The following is a 21,368-nucleotide window of genomic DNA, read 5'->3' as shown; positions in this document are numbered from 1 at the left end:
TAAGTTGTTTGGTTCCGTTGCTCCAGCATTCAGCATCTTTTTGATATCGCTACATGAGAAGGTGCTTTTATTCCTTTCGGATTGGTCTTGACTCCCTATTTTACCCGAAATTGTAATATGTTAACAAAATTCGAAGGAAAAAACTATCACAGATGTAGACACTAGTTAGAAAACTCTTGGCTGCCCAATTGGGTTTTAATCTGTACCAATTGTAAGAACCAATTGATTCGAAGAAGTTAAAATTCCTGTTAAAGAACTTAGAAAAATTGCACTCAATGAAAGAGAGAGTTTGGACCGGTAAGATTGAGCGTATACAGAATAGAAATTGATCAGAAAGCTCGAACCAAAGTTTCCTTCATTGTTGTATTTAATAGACCCTTTATCTTTTCTCTTTTTTTCTTTAATAATAATGTTCGGTAATTACTATAGAAACTCTTCTGTCTGCCATCGGCAATGCTATGATTTTTTATAGATAATAAAGATTTCTTGCCCACTAGTGGGAACATACCTGTTCATATTTTTGCTTGGACTATAAATATGGTATCTTAGATCTTAGCAGAGTGCTGATCAAGAATCCATTTTACTTGTATGCTTGAACAAGCAATATTTGACAATTTTCAATTTTATTTTTTTGGGATCCATTGTTGATGCCTGAATCTATACCGTGTCCAGCAACCAACTGATGGAGGTCTCCTAACATGCTCTGTGAATGGAGTGCTATAGGTTTCTCTTGCATCCCCACTCTATGAAGAAAGATAAAAAAGAAAATAACATGCAATCTACTTGTCATAATTGTGGTTTATGAGTGTTTACCTCCTTTATGCACATAATTTTCTATTCTTGAGGAAATTTTATTATTTTACCAATGTATTGAATATTTCATCACACTTTATTTTGGTCGATCGGCACCTACACTTTTACATTTGATATGCATTGCTGCTGTATTCGACCGCCTCGTTTTTAGTTACATTTAAAATCCTCTTCAATGAATTCATTTCTCTGTGAAATTTGTTATCTTCAGCTAATCGGATATCAGATGTGTACGGACAAGAAGTTCGTATTTTATCGAAGTTTCAGCTCAGTGTTCAACAATGTGTGGTTCGTATCTTACAGTTTCTTTAGATCTAAATCTGATTTGCTGATGCTTATTAACGTAGTTCCGTATTGCACAAAATTTTACATTTGGTTGATTTTGTGAAACTGGGATTCGATGTCGAGTATTCATGCCATTTGCTTTTTAATATTTGAGTGATTTGCTGATGTGTTAAATTTGTACTTGGATGAAGGTAAATAGAGTTACAAAGGTTAGAACTCAAAGCACGGATAATTGATCACCGTCATTTGATTCTTAAGTTTCCTGAAGGCACAAACTTAAGGTTTCTCAGGTTTAGATAATTGGAACAATATCCACACGACCACCTGATTTTTCGCACTTTATCAAAAATATATAATTTTTTTTTTTTTTTGCAACAATTCACCTGAAGTTTACAAGGTGTATCACCACTCCACTCATGTTATAACACCGTTAGGGTATTTAATGGAATACTCATTAAATGACTATTTTATCCATAAAACTTAAAATAACTATTTTATCCAAGTTAAAAACAAGACTTTTAGTTACAAAGGGGTAATTATAAAAAAAATCTTAAAAACAATAATTAACTATCAAATAAAAATCTTAAAATAATAATAAATAAATAGATAATAGAAGTTGCATATAAAATAAATAATTATAAAAAAATCTTAAAAATAAATAATTATAAAAAATCTTTAAAATATATAATAAATAAATAAATTAGATAACAAATGTTAAGAAGAACACCTCCTTCTTCCCTGCCTAGATTGTTTTTAAAATCCCCATAGGGATTTGTGAGGATATCCAAAAAGCAGTGGCCAAATTCTGGTGGGGAACTGATCGGCAGAAGAAAGGTATTCACTGGGCGAAATGGGAGAGAATGAGTTATGCAAAGGTGAGGGGTGGATTGGGGTTCCGAGACTTATCAAGTTTCAATCAAGCTTTAGTTGCTAAACAAGGGTGGAGAATTATGCAGTCTCCAAACTCACTGGTGGCAAAAGTCTTGAAAGCTAGGTACTTTAAGCACGAGGGGTTTATGAATGCAAGATTGGGGTCAAAACCATCTTTTATTTGGAGAAGTGTGTTGTGGGGGAGGCAAGTGATCCAACAAGGGTCTAGGTGGAGAATTGGCAATGGGGAAAATGTAAAGGTGTACAAAAGTAATTGGATTCCCAGACCCTCAACCTTCAGGCCAATTTCAGCCCCAACAATGGCTCCAGACACAACAGTGGCAGAGTTAATTGACAACGAGCAACATTGGAAAGAAAAACTGATATGTGATCACTTCAGAGCAGAAGATGCAAAAGCTATCTCTCAAATCCTTTTGCCGAGAAGGCCACATGATGATCAACTGATATGGCACTATGATAAAAGAGGCCAATATTCTGTCAAAAGCGGCTACCAAGTGGCTATGCAGATGAAGTTCCCAGACAAGCCAAGTTGCTCAACCAGGTGTCAATGGAATGTTATCTGGAAACTTTCAATACCAGAAAAGATTAAAATTTTCTTGTGGAGAGCAGCCCATGACCTTTTGCCAACTGCTGGAAACTTATGGAAGAGAAGAATTCTTCAGGAGTCAACTTGCCAAATTTGCTGCTGCAAGATGGAATCCACTTCTCATGCTCTGATAGAGTGCAAAATGGCAAAGAAGATTTGGAAAGCTTCTCAAATAACAGTGGATCCACAAAGGGAGCACAACCAGGACATAATTGGGTTATTACAAGTCTTGCCTCAACTGAATGCCAATATAGAAGGGGCCTTAGTGGCTGCATTACTTTGGGCTATTTGGAATGCGAGAAACAAATGGTTGTTTGAGGGCAAAAAAGAGAATTCAACCAGAGCAGTGGCTCGGGCAGAATCTGTTATAGAGTCGTTTAGGAAAGTCAAACAGCCTGAAACAAATTATGTTGCAAGTCAGAGGGCAGTGGAGCAGAAACAGTGGTGCCCTCCCCCAAGAGACTGGCTAAAAATTAATGTGGATGCTGCAGTGGATGCTGAGAAATAAGTGACAGGCCTTGGGGTGGTGATTAGAGACTCGGATGACAAGTGTAAAGCTGCTGTTGTTAAGACCTCTAAGTATTTTGGTAGTGTAGTAATGGCTGAAGCTGCAGCCATGGAGTGGGGTTTGCAGGTTGCATCAAGCATTGGAGTTACTAATGGAGTTGTTGAATCTGACTCTTTAGAAGTTGTTGAGCTCGTTAACAAGAAGTCAAGCAATATGTCTGAAGTTTTTTTGGTGATCTCTGAAATTCTGGAAAAGCAGAAGACTTTTCATAATTTCAAAGCTCAGCATGTCCTTAGAACTTGGAATGGTATAGCTCATGCTTTGGCTAAGTTAGCCCTGCAAAGGAACGAAACTGTAATTTGGTTGGATGAATTTCCAACAGACATCATGTTTATTCTTTCCAGTTAATATATTGAAAGGTATACTTTCTTTTCAAAAAAAAAAAAAAGATTCACATACAAAAGATAAGAAAATGAACATATTGCATATGCTTGAATCTTCATAAGTAAAGCTTCTAGACAGGCGAGACAACATCTAATTGGAGGAAGCATTGAAGAGCTATTCCATAATCTTCTTGTCCCTTCTCTCCATCGCGACGGCCCACATATCATTACCGACGTGCTTCGAGCATTCGTGAGCGGCTTTGTGGATGTGATACTGCGCATTTCCCGCAATTGTTATCATTGCTGCTATGATGCCCAACGACAGTAATCCTTCAAATATTATCCATGACATGATTTGGGTTCTTGAAATTTTGATTTGAGTATGTTTTGTGTTTTTATCTCTATTTTTTTTTTGTTCGATCTGTGCATTTAGGGCACCAGCAACGCACCAGCAGTTGGTGGCCGTTTTTGTAAGAGGAATCCGTCATCGTTTTAGTGTGTTTACTTCAAATGACAATTTTAACCCTTTGATGTCAGCAATATTCTAAGGAAGTTATGACGGAAGTGGAACAATGATAACTTTGTAAACTTTAAGTAGATTATTGCCAAAAAAAAAAAAATTTGTGTATTTTTGATAAAGTGTGAAAAATCAGGTGGTCAGTGGATATTTTTCCTAGATAATTTCATTGAAATTGGATTTGATGAAACCTGGCTTAGCTGATTCAAGTTTATTTTGGAACTATTTATTTCAGTTTTCTGTCAATGTTTGAGCATCTTCTCTTGGAGTCTTGGTTGCGTATGTCTCTTCTTGTACAGCCCATTCATTATAGTTTACGTGGTGCAAAGATAGAATAATGATCATGCTCTGTTGTTTTTCCTTCGATTATTTTAATTGTGAAGTTGATTTTTATTGATTTTATAAAATCTGTTGGGTATCATATAAGTCAAACTCCATTTCTTTTATGTTCAGTAGATTTTGACATCTCTCTCTTGAAGCAATGGAGGTTAAAAGCATGACTATGTGACCATTCCATTTCTCGCCGAAGTTTGCAGAGTAATTCTCACGCTATGACTTTGATCAGCAATCATTTAGCTGAATGAGTTATTGCATTTTAAAATACTATTGGCTCTAGCCAATCGTCTCAGCATGTTTTCACATATTTACAGGTAATTTTTTTTCCTGTGGCACTATGTAGCTTATTCATCTATAGATATTTATCTGCATATTTTCTTAACCTATACATCTATATATTAATTAGTTTACATTAAAATTGGATAGAGATAGATATCTCCCCCCAGTTTGTGGGTGGAGCAAATATCCCTCCAATACTTTTGAAAATAGAAATTTGGGTTACTTGACAATAGAACTTGATCTAGGTGATCCTTATATATGTCTGTTTAAATATAAATAGCGTAATATATATCAGTGATTCAAAAAAGAAAAAGAAAAAAAGAAACATCTTGCTTCTCACATTTAAAGGTGTATGGATGGGGTTTATTATGCTTTGGCCAACGTCTTATCCCTACATAGTACCATGGCCCAAGCAAGCCTTGGCCCAAGAAGGTTCTAAAAACATGGAGGCTCTTGTAAATATTTTCATGTAATTAATGAGTTAGGTGGTCGTTGAGATGGTTCTAGGACACCATCTAGACATTTTCTTGTACTCTATAAATAGGAGGGGCATCGTTTGGTTCAAGACACACTAGAAACACACAAGTTCCAGCACACAAAGCATTGTAAGCTTTTTTTTGAGCAATAAGAGTTCTTTCCTCCCATCTTGAGCGAGTTTGTGTGAATACTCATTTCGACTTTTGAATCCAGCAACGTTCGGAGTGTGCAATGCTAACTTAGGGTTAAGAGAGTGTGATTTGGCGCCTAAGGCCGCACGGCACAACTTGGGAACAAGCGGGCCGTGACAATAGGCAGTAGCCGTTTGACTACAACTGTGGTAAAGTTTTCAGAATAGTTATTGATGGGAACTGTAATATCCCAATTCTTCTAAGGGTATTTAAATCTTTTAATTTTAGTGATCTATTTTTTACCCTAGTATAAATAGAATAGTATGCCTTTCTCATTATAAGAGAGAGGGAAAGAGAGATCGGTTGAGAAAAAAAAACAATAGGAAAAATGAGAGAGAGAGATAGAGAGAAAAGAGAGAAAAGAAAAGAAGAAAGTCTTCTTCTTTATTCTGTCATGGGCAACACATGAGATCAAGTTGCATAATTTGAATTGGGTATTGTTGAGAGAAGATTTAGATTTGGAGGTAAGTTTTAATTCTTGGTTTTCTTTATTAATTCGTTATGGAGAAGCATGATTGCAATAGAAGTAGAAACTTAAGATTTTGCAGAAATATGCTGACAGTGAATTATTACGAAAATCTTAGTAATTTTTACAAATTGATTTTGATTCTAATTTTTGGATATGTTAAACTAGACATCATCTAGAATGTTTTGAAACTTGTTTCAAGCTAATCGGATAAGATTTCAAATAGTTACTATTTTTCAAATTCAAGTCTGAAAACCTGAAAATTTATGATTTCAGTGCATAACGTGAATTACGAAACTATTTTTACCATAGCTAGACTTCTTCAAAAATTATGAAATTTGGATCAGTGATTTTTACATATGTCTAGTATGAGTCTGTAAATTTTCATGATTTTATGATAAAGAAATAAATTGTTTTGTATTTTTAAAGCAAGTGTGTGCAAAACAGAAAACTGTTTGACAGCATTGATGATGTCTGAAACGTCAATTATTTTCAATAGTTTTTGAAGGAATCAAGTTATGAAATTTTTATCAGTGAACTTTCAACATGTCAGCATATGGTCTGTAAAATTTGAGAGTTTTCCAATGAGGGAATAATTTATTAAAAAATCGGAGAATATGGACTGTTATGTTTTGAGGGCCGATTATTGAGGACATTTGAGGTTGAGCTTATGAGATGTTTAAATTGAGATAGCTGAGGACATTAGAGTTTATTATTGAGACTTGATTATATTTTATAAGAAATTTATTGATGATTTTAGGTTGATGATATCAGTACGCATTTGTTGCATGAGGATGCCAAGAGGTAAGTTAAATAAACTTTTAAATGAATCACAATAAACAATATATATGTTTGACTTGTGTGAAGAGCCTATTTTTTATATGTACGATTATGGATTTATATGTCTATGCTCATGTATTTATGTGATGTGTTGGGCGTGATTACGTACATGGGTATATGTATGTGTGAAATTTCATTGGCATAAGTACGAAAATGCAATGAGTTTTTTATGAATGAGAAAGTGGATTTTAGCAAATGAGATTTCTGTTTTACGAGATTTTATATTGGGGACCACCTCTTGAAGTTGTGTGGGGGCCGCTTCTTGAGACTATGCGGAGGCCACCTCTTAAGAGTCAGAGCGACGCAAAGTGCCACACACAGCGCAAAGTGCCACAATTGCATAATATGTATTTTATTGAAAGAAAATATGGAAGTTTGAAAGTGACAAAGAGATTTTAATGAATTTGTTTTACAGTATTTCCAAAAAATCATGGCATATTATCCATCTGCATTATGTATAAGTATGAATGTATTTTAGTATAAGAAAAACTAGTTTGCTTACTGAGTTTTGTACTCGGTATAGTTTATTGTGATTCAGTTTTCAGAAGTCAAGATTGATTCGTGATGAGTAAGAAGATGGATTTGAATTGAGAATGGTAGATTGTTTGGCTAAATTTTTAAGTTATTCCGCTGGCTTTTGTATTTGAGGCTCGAATTTTATCGTTTGTAAAGAGTTATTTAAATTCATATGTGAGTTGTGGACATATTTGTCTTTGAAATTCAAACTGGGGTGTTACAAGAACCCATGTTACCAATACGATGCATAAGGGAAACCTTGATGTTATGTATTTCAGGAGAAGTTTTTTTTTTTTTGCTGGCTTGCTCTTTTCTTTGGCTGCAGCTGGTACTTGGTTGCAAGAACATTATTTGAGCTTCCTGTTAATTAATATTTTAATATTAATTATGATATTGCGGATTTCTTTGGGATTGGGAGCCTTTTAATAGAAATTTAATTGAGCATGCAGCAATTCAGTTAAGCAGGGGATGCGTTTGGCTATGTATGAATAAAGTTTCTGGAAGAATTTGTGCACCAACCAAATATGTATCTTTTGCAAATGAAGGATGCCCCATGACTTAAAATCCAACTTTGAGACTTTTAACGATTATTTAATGCTATTTGAAAATTATTGTGTCCATTAGGTATTATAGACCATGTTTGGGATTGAAATTTGGCAGTTGTAAAATTATAGTTTTCAAATATTTGGTAAACACTAACTGTTATACTTTGGAAGATAATTTAATTTGATTTTACACGTATATGATGAAAAATCTATTATATATTTAATTTGTCAAAATTATTATTAAAAATTTTATTTACAACATTTTATTAACTTTTATTTCATAATTATAACTTTTTTTAACGCCAACTTTGCTCTTAAAGTTACACCACCTCAATACCAAACGTAATTTATAAGTAGCTTATGTTTAAGTCTAAAATAACTTCTCTTCTTTTTTTTTTTTTTATCGCTCTATCATTGAGGGGTAGTTGTTCTCCTTTATATTTATTTGTTATGTTTTTATCCACTAACAGTATCTTGTATTTTTCAGGTTGATGGTCGCCTTGTCTCCACCACACTATTTAGTAAAATCAATGGTTAGATTTGGTCTTTTTATGGGGAGCTAGTTGTTGCAGACCGCCTAAGTTCCTAGCCCAAGTGCCCACAATTTTTGGATAAGAGCTCAAACATAAGCCAATAGTACTAGCTTGGCCCGATTCTAGAATTTTCTAACAAACTCTAAAACATCTCAAGCTTGTACATATTTAGAATTTTCTACACATCCCTAGCACATGTAAATATCTAGATATTTAGGCAAGTTGGTAAAATTCTCTAGAAATCTAGAGTTTGGCAAGTCTTCCTATAAATAGGGCATGACATTTGACATTTGAGCATCAAGCTAAGAGCAAGCAACTCAAGCACTCTTGTAAGCTCTCTTGTAAACACTTTGCGAATAATACAAATTTTCTCTTTCGGCTCTATTGCTCTCTTCTCTCTAACTCTTTCGAAAACCTCCAGGCTTAGCTAGTCGAGAAGCTCAAAGGCTTATTTAGTAACTTTCGGCAAGAGTTGTCTAAGTGTTGCACGGGTTCATTGCGAAAAACATTCATCCCGTGACATAGTGCTGTCTTTTGGAGTTCACTTGCGAGGGTGACTTCATCATGGGTGATTTCACCCATACTGGGATCAATGGTTTCATTTCTCGTCTACTATCTTCTACTTAATGCTTTCACTTTAAGACTTGTACTAATAATGCATCCTGCCTAGCATTCCACATGGTTTTGCCTTGGCTTGTGAAATTTGTAAAATTTATTTGTTTGTGGCTTCTAAAAAATATATGATATTAGTTTTGGAGGATGATTTCATTGCTTTAAACTTTCAGAAAATCTTGACCCATAAGCGTGTAGAAGGTACTTAGACACCATATGTCATGCAGCATCAATGTGCTGAGTCTTTCATTTTATTTTGCCTATTTGAAATGCATGTACTTGGTGAATGAATGCTTTGAACTTGGTGTTCTGGCCTTCTTCGCGTAGGTACTATACTATTATGAACAATTAAATCTTTTCAATATCTGAACTGTGACTAGTTATTTCTCTACTTCAATAAACTTTATTTTTGTGAATTTAATTTACTCACTGTAATCAGCAAAGACCGGTGAAGTTTATGTTGAATTGATAGCTTTGTCAGGAACTCAAACGGAAATGGCAGCAGTCTACGTTGAAATGTTAGCTTCGGACATAGTAAATTTGACGTGCATAAAAAATTTGATGTAATATTGAAATGAGTGTTATTTTGGTCTTTTTGTATGCGAATGAAGAATTTTTTGCCGTGCTTGAAATTGGACTTTATAGTATTATGTTGAAAAGTAAGTTTATTTATGTGCACGAATTTAGAATCAGTTTAGCTCTAATAGTATTTGGATGCCTTTTTTGGTTTGGGAATGTCAGATTTTAAATTTTCTCATTTAATCAATAACCAGGTCTGAAATTGGCAAATATGGATGCAGTCAAAGGAATTCCCACTTTGCGGCTGCCTGGCTGTTTAAAAAAAAAAAAAAAAAAAAACTGTGTTTGGCTCCCCTCCAGTCGCACATTGTCTTTACCGATTAACACGACCTAGCGTTTGATTAATTAAAAAGTCAAAAAAAAGTTTGGCTAAATGTTTTCTAAGACAATGTTAAGTTAATAAATAAACACACATAAAACAACTTAATGACTGAAATTGAATGATATTCGATATTCAGTCAAACAACAAATTATTCAAGAAAATGAATGATCACAACGATCACTAGCTCAAGCATTATTCTTAGTAGGCTGCCAGCTTGCTTTGTACAAGCTCTTGCACCTTGGCTTGCGCTTACCCCTCATTCAAATATGACGACTAATGGTATCCTGACAGAATGCTGATCAGAACTCCATTTTATGTATCCTTGAGCAAACGGCATGTCCTGTCTGTTCCCTCCATAGCTTGTTCGTCTAAAAGTCACCGCAAAACTTGCTTTCTGGTTCGCCTCATTGAATTGGAGTGCACTGGGTGTTATTTCAACCTCTACTCCTTGTGGCACGAAAATCAAGCTTTTGTAAAGTGAATTAGGCTGACCAACATTTGTTACTGTCCTCGTATAAGTCTGAGCACCGGATCCTAATGTTAGAGAAAATGAAGGATAGTTTAGTTGAGCTTCTTTTATGCTTGATATCTCAGAACACTTCACTTTCCGCTGTACAAGGATCGCTAACTCTCTGTCAGTGTAATTTAGGCCACATAGATAAGGAATGTAATCATCGGGTTGGATATCAAAAACAAGACCCGGATCATTCGCTCTTGACGGGTTGACATGTCCTGCACCAATTGCGAAAATGTCAGCGGGAAGAAGCCTTTCATCAATAATGGGCTTGCCTTCAAGGTTTACAATATCAGTTGTTGTCATCATGGCTGATTTTATGGCAGCAGGCGACCAGTCAGGGTGCGAGCTTTTCAGCAAAGCTGCAACACCGCTAAGATGAGGACAGGACATTGAGGTGCCTGAAATTATGTTAAAGGTTGATTTTGTATTTGTGTTGTTCTCCACAGACACTGGCCACGCAGCTAAAATACTCACACCAGGTCCAATAATGTCAGGTTTCAATATTCCAGGGCTTGCCATGCTGGGGCCTCTTGAGGAGAACGAAGTAACTTCTGGAGCAGACGGCTTGCCGATTACAGTCCCGTTAAACAAAATTGTCGCTGTTGGTATGGAAGTTGAGTTTATGTAGTCTTTGATTCTCAACCCTGCTGCATAACTCACATGTGTTGCTGGAAGTACGTGGGGATCAGCTAATGTGCTATAGCCATTAATATCGTTATTCATGAGGATCATGGCAGCGCCACCAGCATCTTTCACTGTTTGGCCTTTGCCAATTCTTGATACAAGCCCACCTCTCTCACACAACACTATCTTGCCTTGGACATCAGTACCATTTAGTGAAGCTGGTTCGCAAAATGCAGATGATTCTTTACCATTGGCACCAGCATAGACAAGAGGCAACAACGTTGGAGGGAAATCTTTTGGCTGGAAAAGGGATTCCCCCTCTAAGTCTGCTCCATTTCCAAGCCGTGCAGTGGCTATTATGCTTCTATCAATGGTGCTTGCTCCCACAGTAAGAATCCATGGAGCTTCATTTGATAAAGAGGCATTGAACGGGCCTGTATTTCCAGCCGAACAGCTAACAAAAACTCCATTTTGAATTGCCCCAAATGCACCCACTGCAATCCCGTCCGCATAGAAAGGAGATGAACCACCACCAAGTGAAAGCGAGAGCACATCTACACCATCCTCAACAGCAGCGTCCATTGCGGCCAATATGGAACTCTCAGAGCATCGGAAGTCGGAACAGACTTGGTAAATTGCCAAGTGAGCCCAAGGCGCTACGCCAACTGCTGTGCCATTGGCTTGACCAAAGACATTGGCTTGTTCCACAAAATTCCCGGCTGCTGTGCTTGCTGTGTGGGTTCCATGCCCAACAAGATCGAATGGCGGCTCAATTTTCCCTGTTTCATATGAAGGAAAAAAATTTCTTGCACCAATTAACTTATTGTTACATGCTGTCACATTGAACTCACACTTCCCTTTCCATTTGGCAGGGGGAGGAGGCATTCCTTTGTCACTGAAAGAAGGGTGCCCAGGAGTTATGCCAGTGTCCAAAACTCCGATAATCACACCCTTGCCGTAACTTGAGTGTTTCCACAATCCTAAACTTTTGTGCAGACCCAAGAATTGAGTACTATGAGTTGTGTGCAGAGGGAATATTTTTTCAGGATGGGCTGATATGAACCCCTGCTTATTTCCCATGATTTTAACTTCCTCCGCTGTCAACTTTGCAGCGAAACCTGTAATCACGTTGCGGTAGGAATGTACCATGCGTTGTTTCTGGCCCGAGCTAGCGGTGGAGGCCGGCAAAAATGAGTTATACCAATTATTCAATTCTACCGAATCTGTTGAAACCCCACCCTCTGGTCTTTCTATATGGACAATGTAAGTTTGTAAGTTGCTTCCTAAAGATTCTTTTTCCTTGGCAATAGTTGGAGTAAAACAAAATGTGAAAATGAGACTAATAAGGCAGATGGGGACCATGGTTGGCAATAGGCTGCGCTTATATTTTTCCATGTTAACTTCTGAGTTACAACACCAACCTCATGACATATTTATAGTATACGCCGAGAGAGAGAATAGGCTGAGGACGTGAGAGAACAAAACCAAGGACGGCATTTCTACCTGGTAGCAGTGATTCGAAAATTGTGTGTGCTTAGTTACCATATGGGTTTCCTGGTTGGACCTCGGCAATGCCAGCTAGAATCTGCTGTTAAAACAAGATGGTGATACAACTTATGTAGCCAATAAGTAACAAAAACTTTGTAGGGTGCTCTAAATATTTGAAATCTTGTTTCATTTCAACATCAGATGATGTTAACTACTATGGAGGCTGCTCCAAAGTTTGCAAGCATCAGGCAAGAAAAATTAGAAATAAACTCTTGTCCCTTTTCATCTTACTTTGTTGCCAATTCATCAAGATAACCACTCTGCTATAAATAAATGAATATTCTAATTTGCTTTTGATAAATTCCAGCTGCGTCGGAGTAGCTCCAACTTAGAGCGGGGTATACATAACCGTTGGATCAGAAGTCAGGAATCTGACGGATGGGAAGAGAAGTTAGTGTTAAAGCAATACAGGGGTGATTGTCTGAAATGGTAAAACGTGCAACTGCAAGTAAGTAAACAGTCTTCAGTTGATGGAAGAAATGTAATGGTTGGATGACACGTTGTAAAACTTGATCAGTATTTTTTTTGTTTTTTTTCTTTTTAAAGATAAAAGGATGAACAATGCTTATATGGATATTTTAACCCCTACCTCTGAAGTTACTTGAAATCCATTAGGTACAACAAATAATTGGAATTGACAATCCCCTTAATGAATAAGATTATATGTAATTTGTCTTATCTTAAACGTACATTAATATTGACGTATCATTATTATTAGCTATTGTTAAAAATCTAGCATTGACAGATACAGAATCTCTTGGCAATTTAAATTATTTCAATGGGCTTCCTCTTGCTCAATAAGAGCTCTATGTAACTCAGTTTATCACTAAACTCGCCAGTTGTATCTCTGAAAAGAGATTTTAAAGCTCTAAGTTTATCGTTTGTTTGATGAGAGTTCAAGGAACAAAGAAAAAAAAAGTTGTTCATGTAGAATCTTAGGCAAAAATAAATAATTTATTTATTTTTGGTACATTTAATGCGGTAGAACTTCAAGTAATTAAAACATATTGGACAAAAGATATGTTAATTAACAGATAAATTACTAAATAACTTATTAATTATGCTTATACCTTATTTCTCTAAAAATATTGCATCTAGTATTCTCATTTGTAATTAAGCGAATTAAATATTTATTTTTACGAACAAACTATATTCCACATATTTTATTTATTTATGGGTGGGGTTCCCTAAGTTTAAATTTTTGAACTAAAATATTGATCTAATTTTTCATCTAAACAAATGAGGAAAAGGAACCAAACCCTTTGCTTAAAATAAGTAAAATCATAAATTTACCTTTTAAAAAAAAATTTCCCAAAAAGGCCTTCCAAACATATCATACGGATTTAATTGTATTTTAGCAAATTATAATTAATGTAGTATTTGTTTCCATATGAAATTATAAGGATTTTATATTTATATTAGTGCAATTGTACAAGAAAGCATGTACGTATGTAGTCATTCTCTAATATCCGCGCTCTCATTTTTTTTTTTTTCATGCTGATACATTTTAAAACCGTGGAGTTTAAGAGAATTAGTTTTTAATTATTTTAAACCGTATGATTTTATAGTTTATTCAATAACTAATTTTTTTAAATCTCACAGTTTAAAAACGTATTCGCATTAAGAAAAATGCAGGTGTCCGCACCTAATAATGAATATATAGTAGCAAAATTATATTATGGAGTGGAAGCTCGGTCAAGAGTAAGGTAGTGAAGCGGAGCTTGACATGATTCTTCAATATTTATAGGCCGTAGAGTGGCCACCGAAGGGAAGTGTTTCCAGAAAAAGACGTCACAGCAGAAGATGCAGGACAATTATAAAATTTTATATTCACAGAAGTTATAAGTGCGAGTTAACTCGGAATACTCTTTTTTATCTTTAAATTTAATTTTCATCAGGTTCAAAACCGTGAATGTGGATAGGATTTCATGAGCATAACAGCACTCATCACATCAAATGTATCCAACTCCTACTGATTTAGATATATTATGCCCACCTTTCATCCAGCGGTTGTAAAGAGTTGGCTCTAAGTTGGAGATGCTCCAACTAAGCCATTGCCATTTATAAAATAGCACTTTAGGTTGGATTTACTTGAAAGTTATGTAGTTAAATTATGAGTGGTTCCGGGTATTAGAGGTATATTCTGTAATTTATCTAGAAAATTTTCATAAGAACATCAATGATCATCTGTTCAAAATTTTTCTTTGTGAATTTCTGTTATTAAGACAAACTATTATGAAATTACATGGTTAATATTACACGAACTATTAAGAACTTGCTTGCTATTTAATCCCCGAGCTCCCAAGTAACTAATCGCAGTATTCTCATTGAAAACGGACAGCAATAGGGCTTCTTACAGTGTGCTTAGTAGAAACCCAGCTGAGATATCCTTGGGCAAACAACGCGCTTGTTTTTTGGCTTCTAGTAAATGTTATAGAGTATATTGCCTTCTGGTTCTTCTTCGTAAAAGAAATATTTTCAGGTTCTACAGTAACTGTTACCCCTTCGGGTGCAACAATTTTATGAGTATAGGATGACTCAGCTTGCCCAACATTTGTTACTGTTCTATTGTACGTCTGAGAAGTAGATCCCAAAATAACAGAAAATGAAGGATAATTTAGCTCCGTTTCAGCTATACCTGACACTTTTGAGCATTGCACATTAATCATCACAATGTCTTGTACATGCTGATCTGAGTAATTCAAGCCACATAAATAAGGAATGTAATCATCCGGTTGGATATCGTAAATAAGCCCCGGATCATTTGCACTTGATGGGTTAACATGGCCTGCGCCAACTGCGAACATATCAGCTGGAAGAAGCCTTTGATCGACAATTGGCTTGCCATCAAGACTTACTATATCAGCAGTAGTCATGATGGCAGATTTTATAGCAGCAGGAGACCAATCAGGATGGGCGCTTTTAAGCAATGCTGCAACACCGCTGAGATGCGGGCAAGACATTGATGTTCCTGAAACCATGTTAAATGTTGATTTTGTGTTTGTCTTGTTTTCCACAGAAAACGGCCAAGCAGCTAGAATGCTCACACCAGGTCCAATAATGTCTGGCTTCAAGATTCCTGGGCTTGCTATGCTGGGTCCTCTTGAAGAGAAAGAGGCAACCTCAGGAGTAGATTTCTTTCCAATTACCGTTCCTTTAAACACGATTGTGGCATTTGGTGAGGAAGTTGAATTTATATAGGCTTTGATGCTCTCTCCTGCTGCATAGCTTACATGAACTGCTGGAAGTAAATGAGGATCAGCTAAAGTGCTATAGCCATTAAGCTTGTCATTCATCAAAATCATGCCAATACCACCAGCATCCTTGACTACCTGTCCCTTTTTAGTTCTCTCACCTCCACCTCTCTCGCATAACACTAATTTGCCTCGAATATTGCTGCTTAGAGATCCTGGTGAGCACTGTGCGGATGATACATTACCATTCGCGCCTGGGTAAATAAGGGGAAATTGTTTTGAAGGGAAATCTTTCGGTTGGAAAAGGGCTTCACCGTCATATACTGCCTGATTTCCAAGCTCTACGGATGCAACTATGCTTCTGTCCGTTGTGCTTGCTCCCACACTAAGAATCCAGGGAGCCTCATTAGATGAAGTACTCGGATTTGGTCCCTCATTCCCCGCCGAACAGCTCACAAAAATTTCCTTTTGAATGGCACTAAAAGATCCGATTGCAAGTGGGTCTTCAAAGAATGGCACAGAAGCAGCACCAAGTGAAAGCGAAAGCACATCAACACCGTCATCAATGGCAGTATCCATTGCAGCATAAACTCTACTCTCGGAGCAACCATCAAAATCACAAACTTTATATATCGCCAAGTGAGCCAAAGGCGCAATGCCAACTGCGGTACCATTGGCCTGACCAAACACATTGGCACCGTTCACGAAATTTCCAGCCGCCGTGGTAGCCGTGTGGGTTCCATGGCCTTCATCATCAAGTGGTGGCTCACCCGTGCTTCCTTGTAGAAAATTTCTTGCACCAATTAACTTGTTATTACAGGCTGCCCCTTTAAATTCACATTTACCTTTCCATTTTGCTGGTGGTGGAGGCATTCCCTCGTCACTAAATGAAGGATGACCAGGTGTTATTCCTGTGTCCATAACTCCAATAATAACTCCTTTCCCCAAATTTGAGTCTTTCCAAAATCCTGAATTTTGATGCAAACCCAAGAAGTTAGGAGTGTGTGTTGTATGTAGTTGCAATGTCTTTTCAACGTGGGCTGATATAAAACCCTCCTTGGTTTCCATAGCCTTTGCTTGCTCTGCTGTCAGCTTTGCAGCAAAACCTGTAATCACATTCTTGTAGCAATACAGCATGCGTGGTTGATTATTGATTGAACTTGAGATGCTAACTGGCAAGAATGAATGATACCAGCTATCTAAATCTAATTTGATGGAAGTTGTAGCCTGATCTTGATCTGGTTTTCTTACATATACAATGTAGGTTTCTAAGCTATCTGTATCACTTCCATTGCTTGTCAGTGCAAATGCCGGAGAGAAAGTCAAAGAGAAAATGAGACCAATTGTAATGGTCAACATGTTTAACACTATACAATTCTTGTTCTCCATGAAAAAAGAATTTCCAGTTGATGCACAGATTCAGTGCACATTAATATAGCGTGTGTGTGTGTGTATGGTAGAGAGAGTTGAGTGTCCGAATGATTTGCCAGGCCTCAAAAGTCAAAACTAGAAGCTAGAAACACTGTCGTGAATTGAGATAAAATAGGGGGTAGTTCGGAATCAGCCCCGTTGAATAGATTTTTGCATGTGGCCGTGGAGAGGAGATGATCCGAGATAAAGAAGTCCCAAGCTAAAGCAGCTATTATAACGATTAACAAAATGTGGACACTTTATTGCACTAAATTTGCAGAAATTTCGGATTCTGCTCCGTTATTGATTGTTTCAGTTTACAAGCTACCTAATTCAGTCTATAATTTTTGTTTTCTGATAGCTTGGTTGCCTATACTATATGGTAAAAATTTATATATGTAGTTTTAACTTAAAATTTTGACAAAAAATTATAACGACTTAATCAAATTAAAATGATAAAAATTCAAAATCAACAAATCATATAATTCGACAACTTAGATTGTAATAGTATATGTACATTTAGTACATATATACATGAGACATTTAGTAAATTTAATTAATAAATGAATTTATCACACACACATAAACATTTTAAATCTAAATTAGTGCTTTTCTTGCATATGATTATAATTTTTTTTTTTTTCGTTTTCGAGAAGTACCCGCCTACATTAACAAAACTTTAATAAACTACTTGCAAAGTTGAAACAAACGTACCTGGTGACATCATATATATACAAACGTACCATTATTTCAACTTTGCATATATATATATATATATAAAAATTATAAACACATTCTCTAATCCAAGATACAAACTTTATTAAAATTCAAAAAAGTTGTTAATCCATATAATTTAATAGTATAATAGCTGGACAAATTATTAAATTTCAATCTAAGCTTCAGGCTTTATTAATGTCCAGAAAAAATTATTAAACTATATGATTTAATAGTCTTTTTAATTATTACACTATTAAAATCTAAATTGTCATGTATGAATGAAATGATCAATAAATACAATTAAACATTCACACACGAATTGTCAAGTCTTATTCTCGACTTTTTGGTCTTTAAATTACTTTTTTTTTAGGAGAACTATTACTCATGATATTTACACTATACAAATTACTAACCGCTCAGATTTTTTAACCCTCTCAAATATTTAAAAGACGCCCAGCTCCCATCTTATTTGAGAGACGTACAACTCTCATCTTGAAAGAAAAACTGCCTTCACTCAAACTATTGGACTCCAAGAAAGAAAATTTAAATTAAACTCTTATAATGTATTTGCGGGCACTCGAACCACTTCCCTCACATTTGTGAGGGAGTGGCTCTAACCACTTGGTTGATCCTTGAATTACCTATAATCAATTAATTGAATTTGATTCACATCTATTGACAGTCCTAAGAGATTTTTTTAAAGTGAAATAATAATAATAATAATAATAGTAGTAGTAGTTACTCCAATTATACGGTAGTGATACAGGAAAAAGAAAACAAATATTTATTAATTTATTTTATGATATTATTAAAAAACAAAAAAAAGGTAACAGTAACAACATCGATGTTGTCATGAAGATGAAATGTGGACACATCTAGAAATAACTCTCGAGTCGTGACCGGGCGCACAACAGAGGCCGCTGAAGTAATAACTCGGCCGGAACCAAAAGCCTTAAAAAAGACTTAATATAATAACACGAAAAAATGGCTATTCTGAGGACAGTGGCAACGTTAGCAACAGCCACAACAACAACAGCAGTAGCGGCCTTTGCCTTCCCTTCTTCTTCTTCTTCTTTTTCGTCAAAATCTCATCAACCCAAATCCCAAAATCTCTCCTTTTTCTCTTCACAATCTCTCTCACTTCTCTATTCAAATAAATCGCCTCTTGTCAAAAACTTCAGCAACCCACCTTCCGCTCTTCCCATGGACGCTTCCACATCTGATCACAAAAACACATCCCAGGTTCAATATAATACCACTTTGTTTCGATTCATTTCAAAGATATTTCTTTCATTTGTCCCTTTTTTTTTAATAAAGGTTCGTCTTTTTAATCTGGAATTGTTGTTGATGTTTGGATTTTGCAGGGGGATCAGGGGTTGCCTGAGCTTCTGGTAAGATTTATGGCGTTGAACTTTTGATTTGATTTTTGGGTTCTTGGTGACTTATATCATTATTGCTCTTGAGATTGATGTTAGTGCATTTAAGCTAAATTTTAGTTATTTTATCTGGACGCTGGAGATTATCATTTTCTTGTAATACCGTTGGTGGTGGAATTTTGATTAACACTAAGAGCTGTGGTTGTATTCTTCTTACAAAAAGTTGGTCTTTGGTTTTTAATCAGACAGAATACATGGTGGACATGAAGTGTGAGGGTTGCGTTGATGCCGTCAAGCAGAAGTTGCAGACTGTTACTGGTAGGCAATTTGCAGCCAGTATTTACTAAATGCGTTGTTTTAGTAGTTTATGTTAGTTGTGAACATCATGTGTTCTTAATTCTTATGTGGGACCCATATTATAGGAGTCAAGAATGTTGAGGTGGACTTGAGCAATCAAGTTGTGAGAATTTTGGGATCTTCACCTCTGAAGACCATGACCGAAGCTTTGGAGCAAACAGGACGAAAAGCCCGGTTAGTTGGACAAGGGGTGCCTGAAGGTCGGTCGACACAAATTTTCATTAGTGGATTATAATTTTTAATGTGGCTGATAATTTTCCCTTTCATGAATTACTTTTATCTGTTCTTTATCCATTTTCTATATTGTTAGTGTGTTGGCTGAATTTTTGAGAGTTTTGCATTTTTTAGCCTATAATTTACTTGGTACACCTAGGTATAGAGTTAGTTGAGGATGCGGCTAGACAAGCTTTGCTCATGAGATAGCACGTGGAAGGGGTACGTGAAATGACTTTTGTGAATTGTTTTGTTTAGCTTGGGAGGTGGGATGCTGAATAATGCCATCTTCCAATTCATTCGTTAAACAAAAGAGAGCAGAAGTGGTTAGAGTTCCTGTCCTGTTTTCCTTGTTATCCTTATCTTGGAATTAGGAGCCCCGAAAACAGCTTCCTGCTGCAACCACAGTGATAAGCTTGGATAATAGATAGATAATTAGAACTCATGAGCCGCCAATGAAATCTGAGAGAGGCTTATTTGCAATTCTGTACAGCCTGTGAATGACAATGCCCAGAAAAAAAAATATATTTATATTGGAAGAAGAAAAAGGTTTCTTCCATTGTCATTGGTTTTCCATTTTAATTTTATTCTTGACAATAAAAGTGTAATCTTAGTCTTTATGTTTTCTTGACGTAAAATATTATCAGTTTCTGATGCAATTTATCCTTGCCCTTTTATCTAGATTTTTTAGTCTCCGCTGCCGTTGCTGAATTCAAAGGTCCAGATGTATTTGGTGTGGTTCGCTTGGCTCAAGTGAATATGGAATTGGCTAGGATTGAAGCCAACTTTAGTGGGCTTTCACCTGGAAAACATGGCTGGTCTATTAATGAATTTGGTGATCTGACAAAAGGTGCAGTGAGCACTGGCAGAGTTTATAATCCAAAGATTGAAGGAAGTGTGAAAGAGGTTTGCTTCAGTGTATTTCTATGCCCAACATATTATTTTTCTTTTATTTGTGTTCATGAGTCTGTGGTAGATGAAATGGGAATATCTATTTGCTTTATGATGCCCGCTTGAATACTTTAATCTACATGACTATATCCCAATTGGCGAAAAATGTCTCATACTGTCAATAGCCATAAGTCTTATGCCACTTAGTAGTTTGGCAAACAAATTAATGTTTTGTTATTTCCTATATTAGTTTTACTAGTTATCAAGTATTAGTGAATTTTTTTTTTTATCTATTTAAGTTTTCATCTTTGACTATTCAGGCAGTGCTGTCACTGGTTTACATCTTCCCAATGATTTTGCAATGGCATTTTCTAACCGGGTTGCTTGATTTTTTCAGCCACTTGGTGACCTGGGAACACTAGTTGCTGATGAGAAAGGTGAGGCCTTCTTCTCAGGTGTCAAAGAGGTGCTGAGAGTTGCTGATCTGATTGGGCGATCCATTGTGGTATATGGTACTGAAGATAAATCAGATTCAGGTGTCACAGCAGCGGTAATTGCTAGAAGTGCAGGAGTTGGTGAGAACTACAAAAAGATTTGCGCTTGTGATGGAACCATCATTTGGGAGTCAAGTAGCAATGATTTCGTCGCCAGCAAAGTCTGATGCATTAAAGTATTTAGCAGTTTGGTTACAGGTGCCATGTCCACCTGGTGGGGGAATTGTTTTCTTCATCATGATGTATTTTGTATACATGTTGAATAAAAAAACCGGTTTACTCGACACACAAAATTAACCAAGGCTTCTTTGCTGGGATGGAGTGATTGCAGGAAGGCAGTTGAAGAGCCCA

The 21,368-nt window shown here is 36.2% G+C and overlaps 3 protein-coding genes across 3 annotated transcripts; 1 reads left to right on the top strand and 2 right to left on the bottom strand.

The window, feature by feature from the left end:
* Positions 1 to 9,633: 9,633 nt before the first annotated feature.
* On the bottom strand, positions 9,634 to 12,656 carry LOC102621009 (subtilisin-like protease). Its single transcript, XM_052438962.1, has one exon. It carries the CDS (start codon positions 12,210 to 12,212, stop codon positions 9,933 to 9,935), a length of 2,280 nt encoding a protein of 759 aa, XP_052294922.1. The 5' UTR covers positions 12,213 to 12,656; the 3' UTR covers positions 9,634 to 9,932.
* A 2,033-nt stretch (positions 12,657 to 14,689) lies between these two features.
* On the bottom strand, positions 14,690 to 16,918 carry LOC112498354 (subtilisin-like protease). The gene has a single exon (XM_025099308.2). It carries the CDS (start codon positions 16,916 to 16,918, stop codon positions 14,690 to 14,692), a length of 2,229 nt encoding a protein of 742 aa, XP_024955076.2.
* A 1,651-nt stretch (positions 16,919 to 18,569) lies between these two features.
* LOC102620720 (copper chaperone for superoxide dismutase, chloroplastic/cytosolic) lies at positions 18,570 to 21,310 on the top strand. Its single transcript, XM_006477271.3, has 6 exons — positions 18,570 to 18,928; positions 19,051 to 19,077; positions 19,308 to 19,380; positions 19,485 to 19,619; positions 20,315 to 20,538; positions 20,921 to 21,310. The coding sequence occupies exons 1-6, from the start codon at positions 18,671 to 18,673 to the stop codon at positions 21,182 to 21,184; spliced, it is 981 nt and encodes a 326-aa protein (XP_006477334.2). The 5' UTR covers positions 18,570 to 18,670; the 3' UTR covers positions 21,185 to 21,310.
* Positions 21,311 to 21,368: the final 58 nt, after the last annotated feature.

Source organism: Citrus sinensis, chromosome 3 (genome assembly GCF_022201045.2).
Source record: "Citrus sinensis cultivar Valencia sweet orange chromosome 3, DVS_A1.0, whole genome shotgun sequence".
NCBI lineage: Eukaryota > Viridiplantae > Streptophyta > Magnoliopsida > Sapindales > Rutaceae > Citrus > Citrus sinensis.
The sequence above is the reverse complement of the archived record's forward strand: the minus strand, read 5'-3'. Positions and strand labels throughout refer to the sequence as shown.

What these genes read in the sequence shown, in the direction of transcription:
- LOC102621009 (XM_052438962.1), bottom strand. Translation starts at nt 12,212, where the DNA reads ATGGAAAAATATAAGCGCAGCCTATTGCCAACCATGGTCCCCATCTGC.
- LOC112498354 (XM_025099308.2), bottom strand. Translation starts at nt 16,918, where the DNA reads ATGTTGACCATTACAATTGGTCTCATTTTCTCTTTGACTTTCTCTCCG.
- LOC102620720 (XM_006477271.3), top strand. Translation starts at nt 18,671, where the DNA reads ATGGCTATTCTGAGGACAGTGGCAACGTTAGCAACAGCCACAACAACA. An exon ending in AGGGGTTGCCTGAGCTTCTG is followed by an intron (nt 19,078 to 19,307) that starts GTAAGATTTATG and finishes GTTTTTAATCAG; the next exon opens with ACAGAATACATGGTGGACAT. An exon ending in GAAGTTGCAGACTGTTACTG is followed by an intron (nt 19,381 to 19,484) that starts GTAGGCAATTTG and finishes CCCATATTATAG; the next exon opens with GAGTCAAGAATGTTGAGGTG.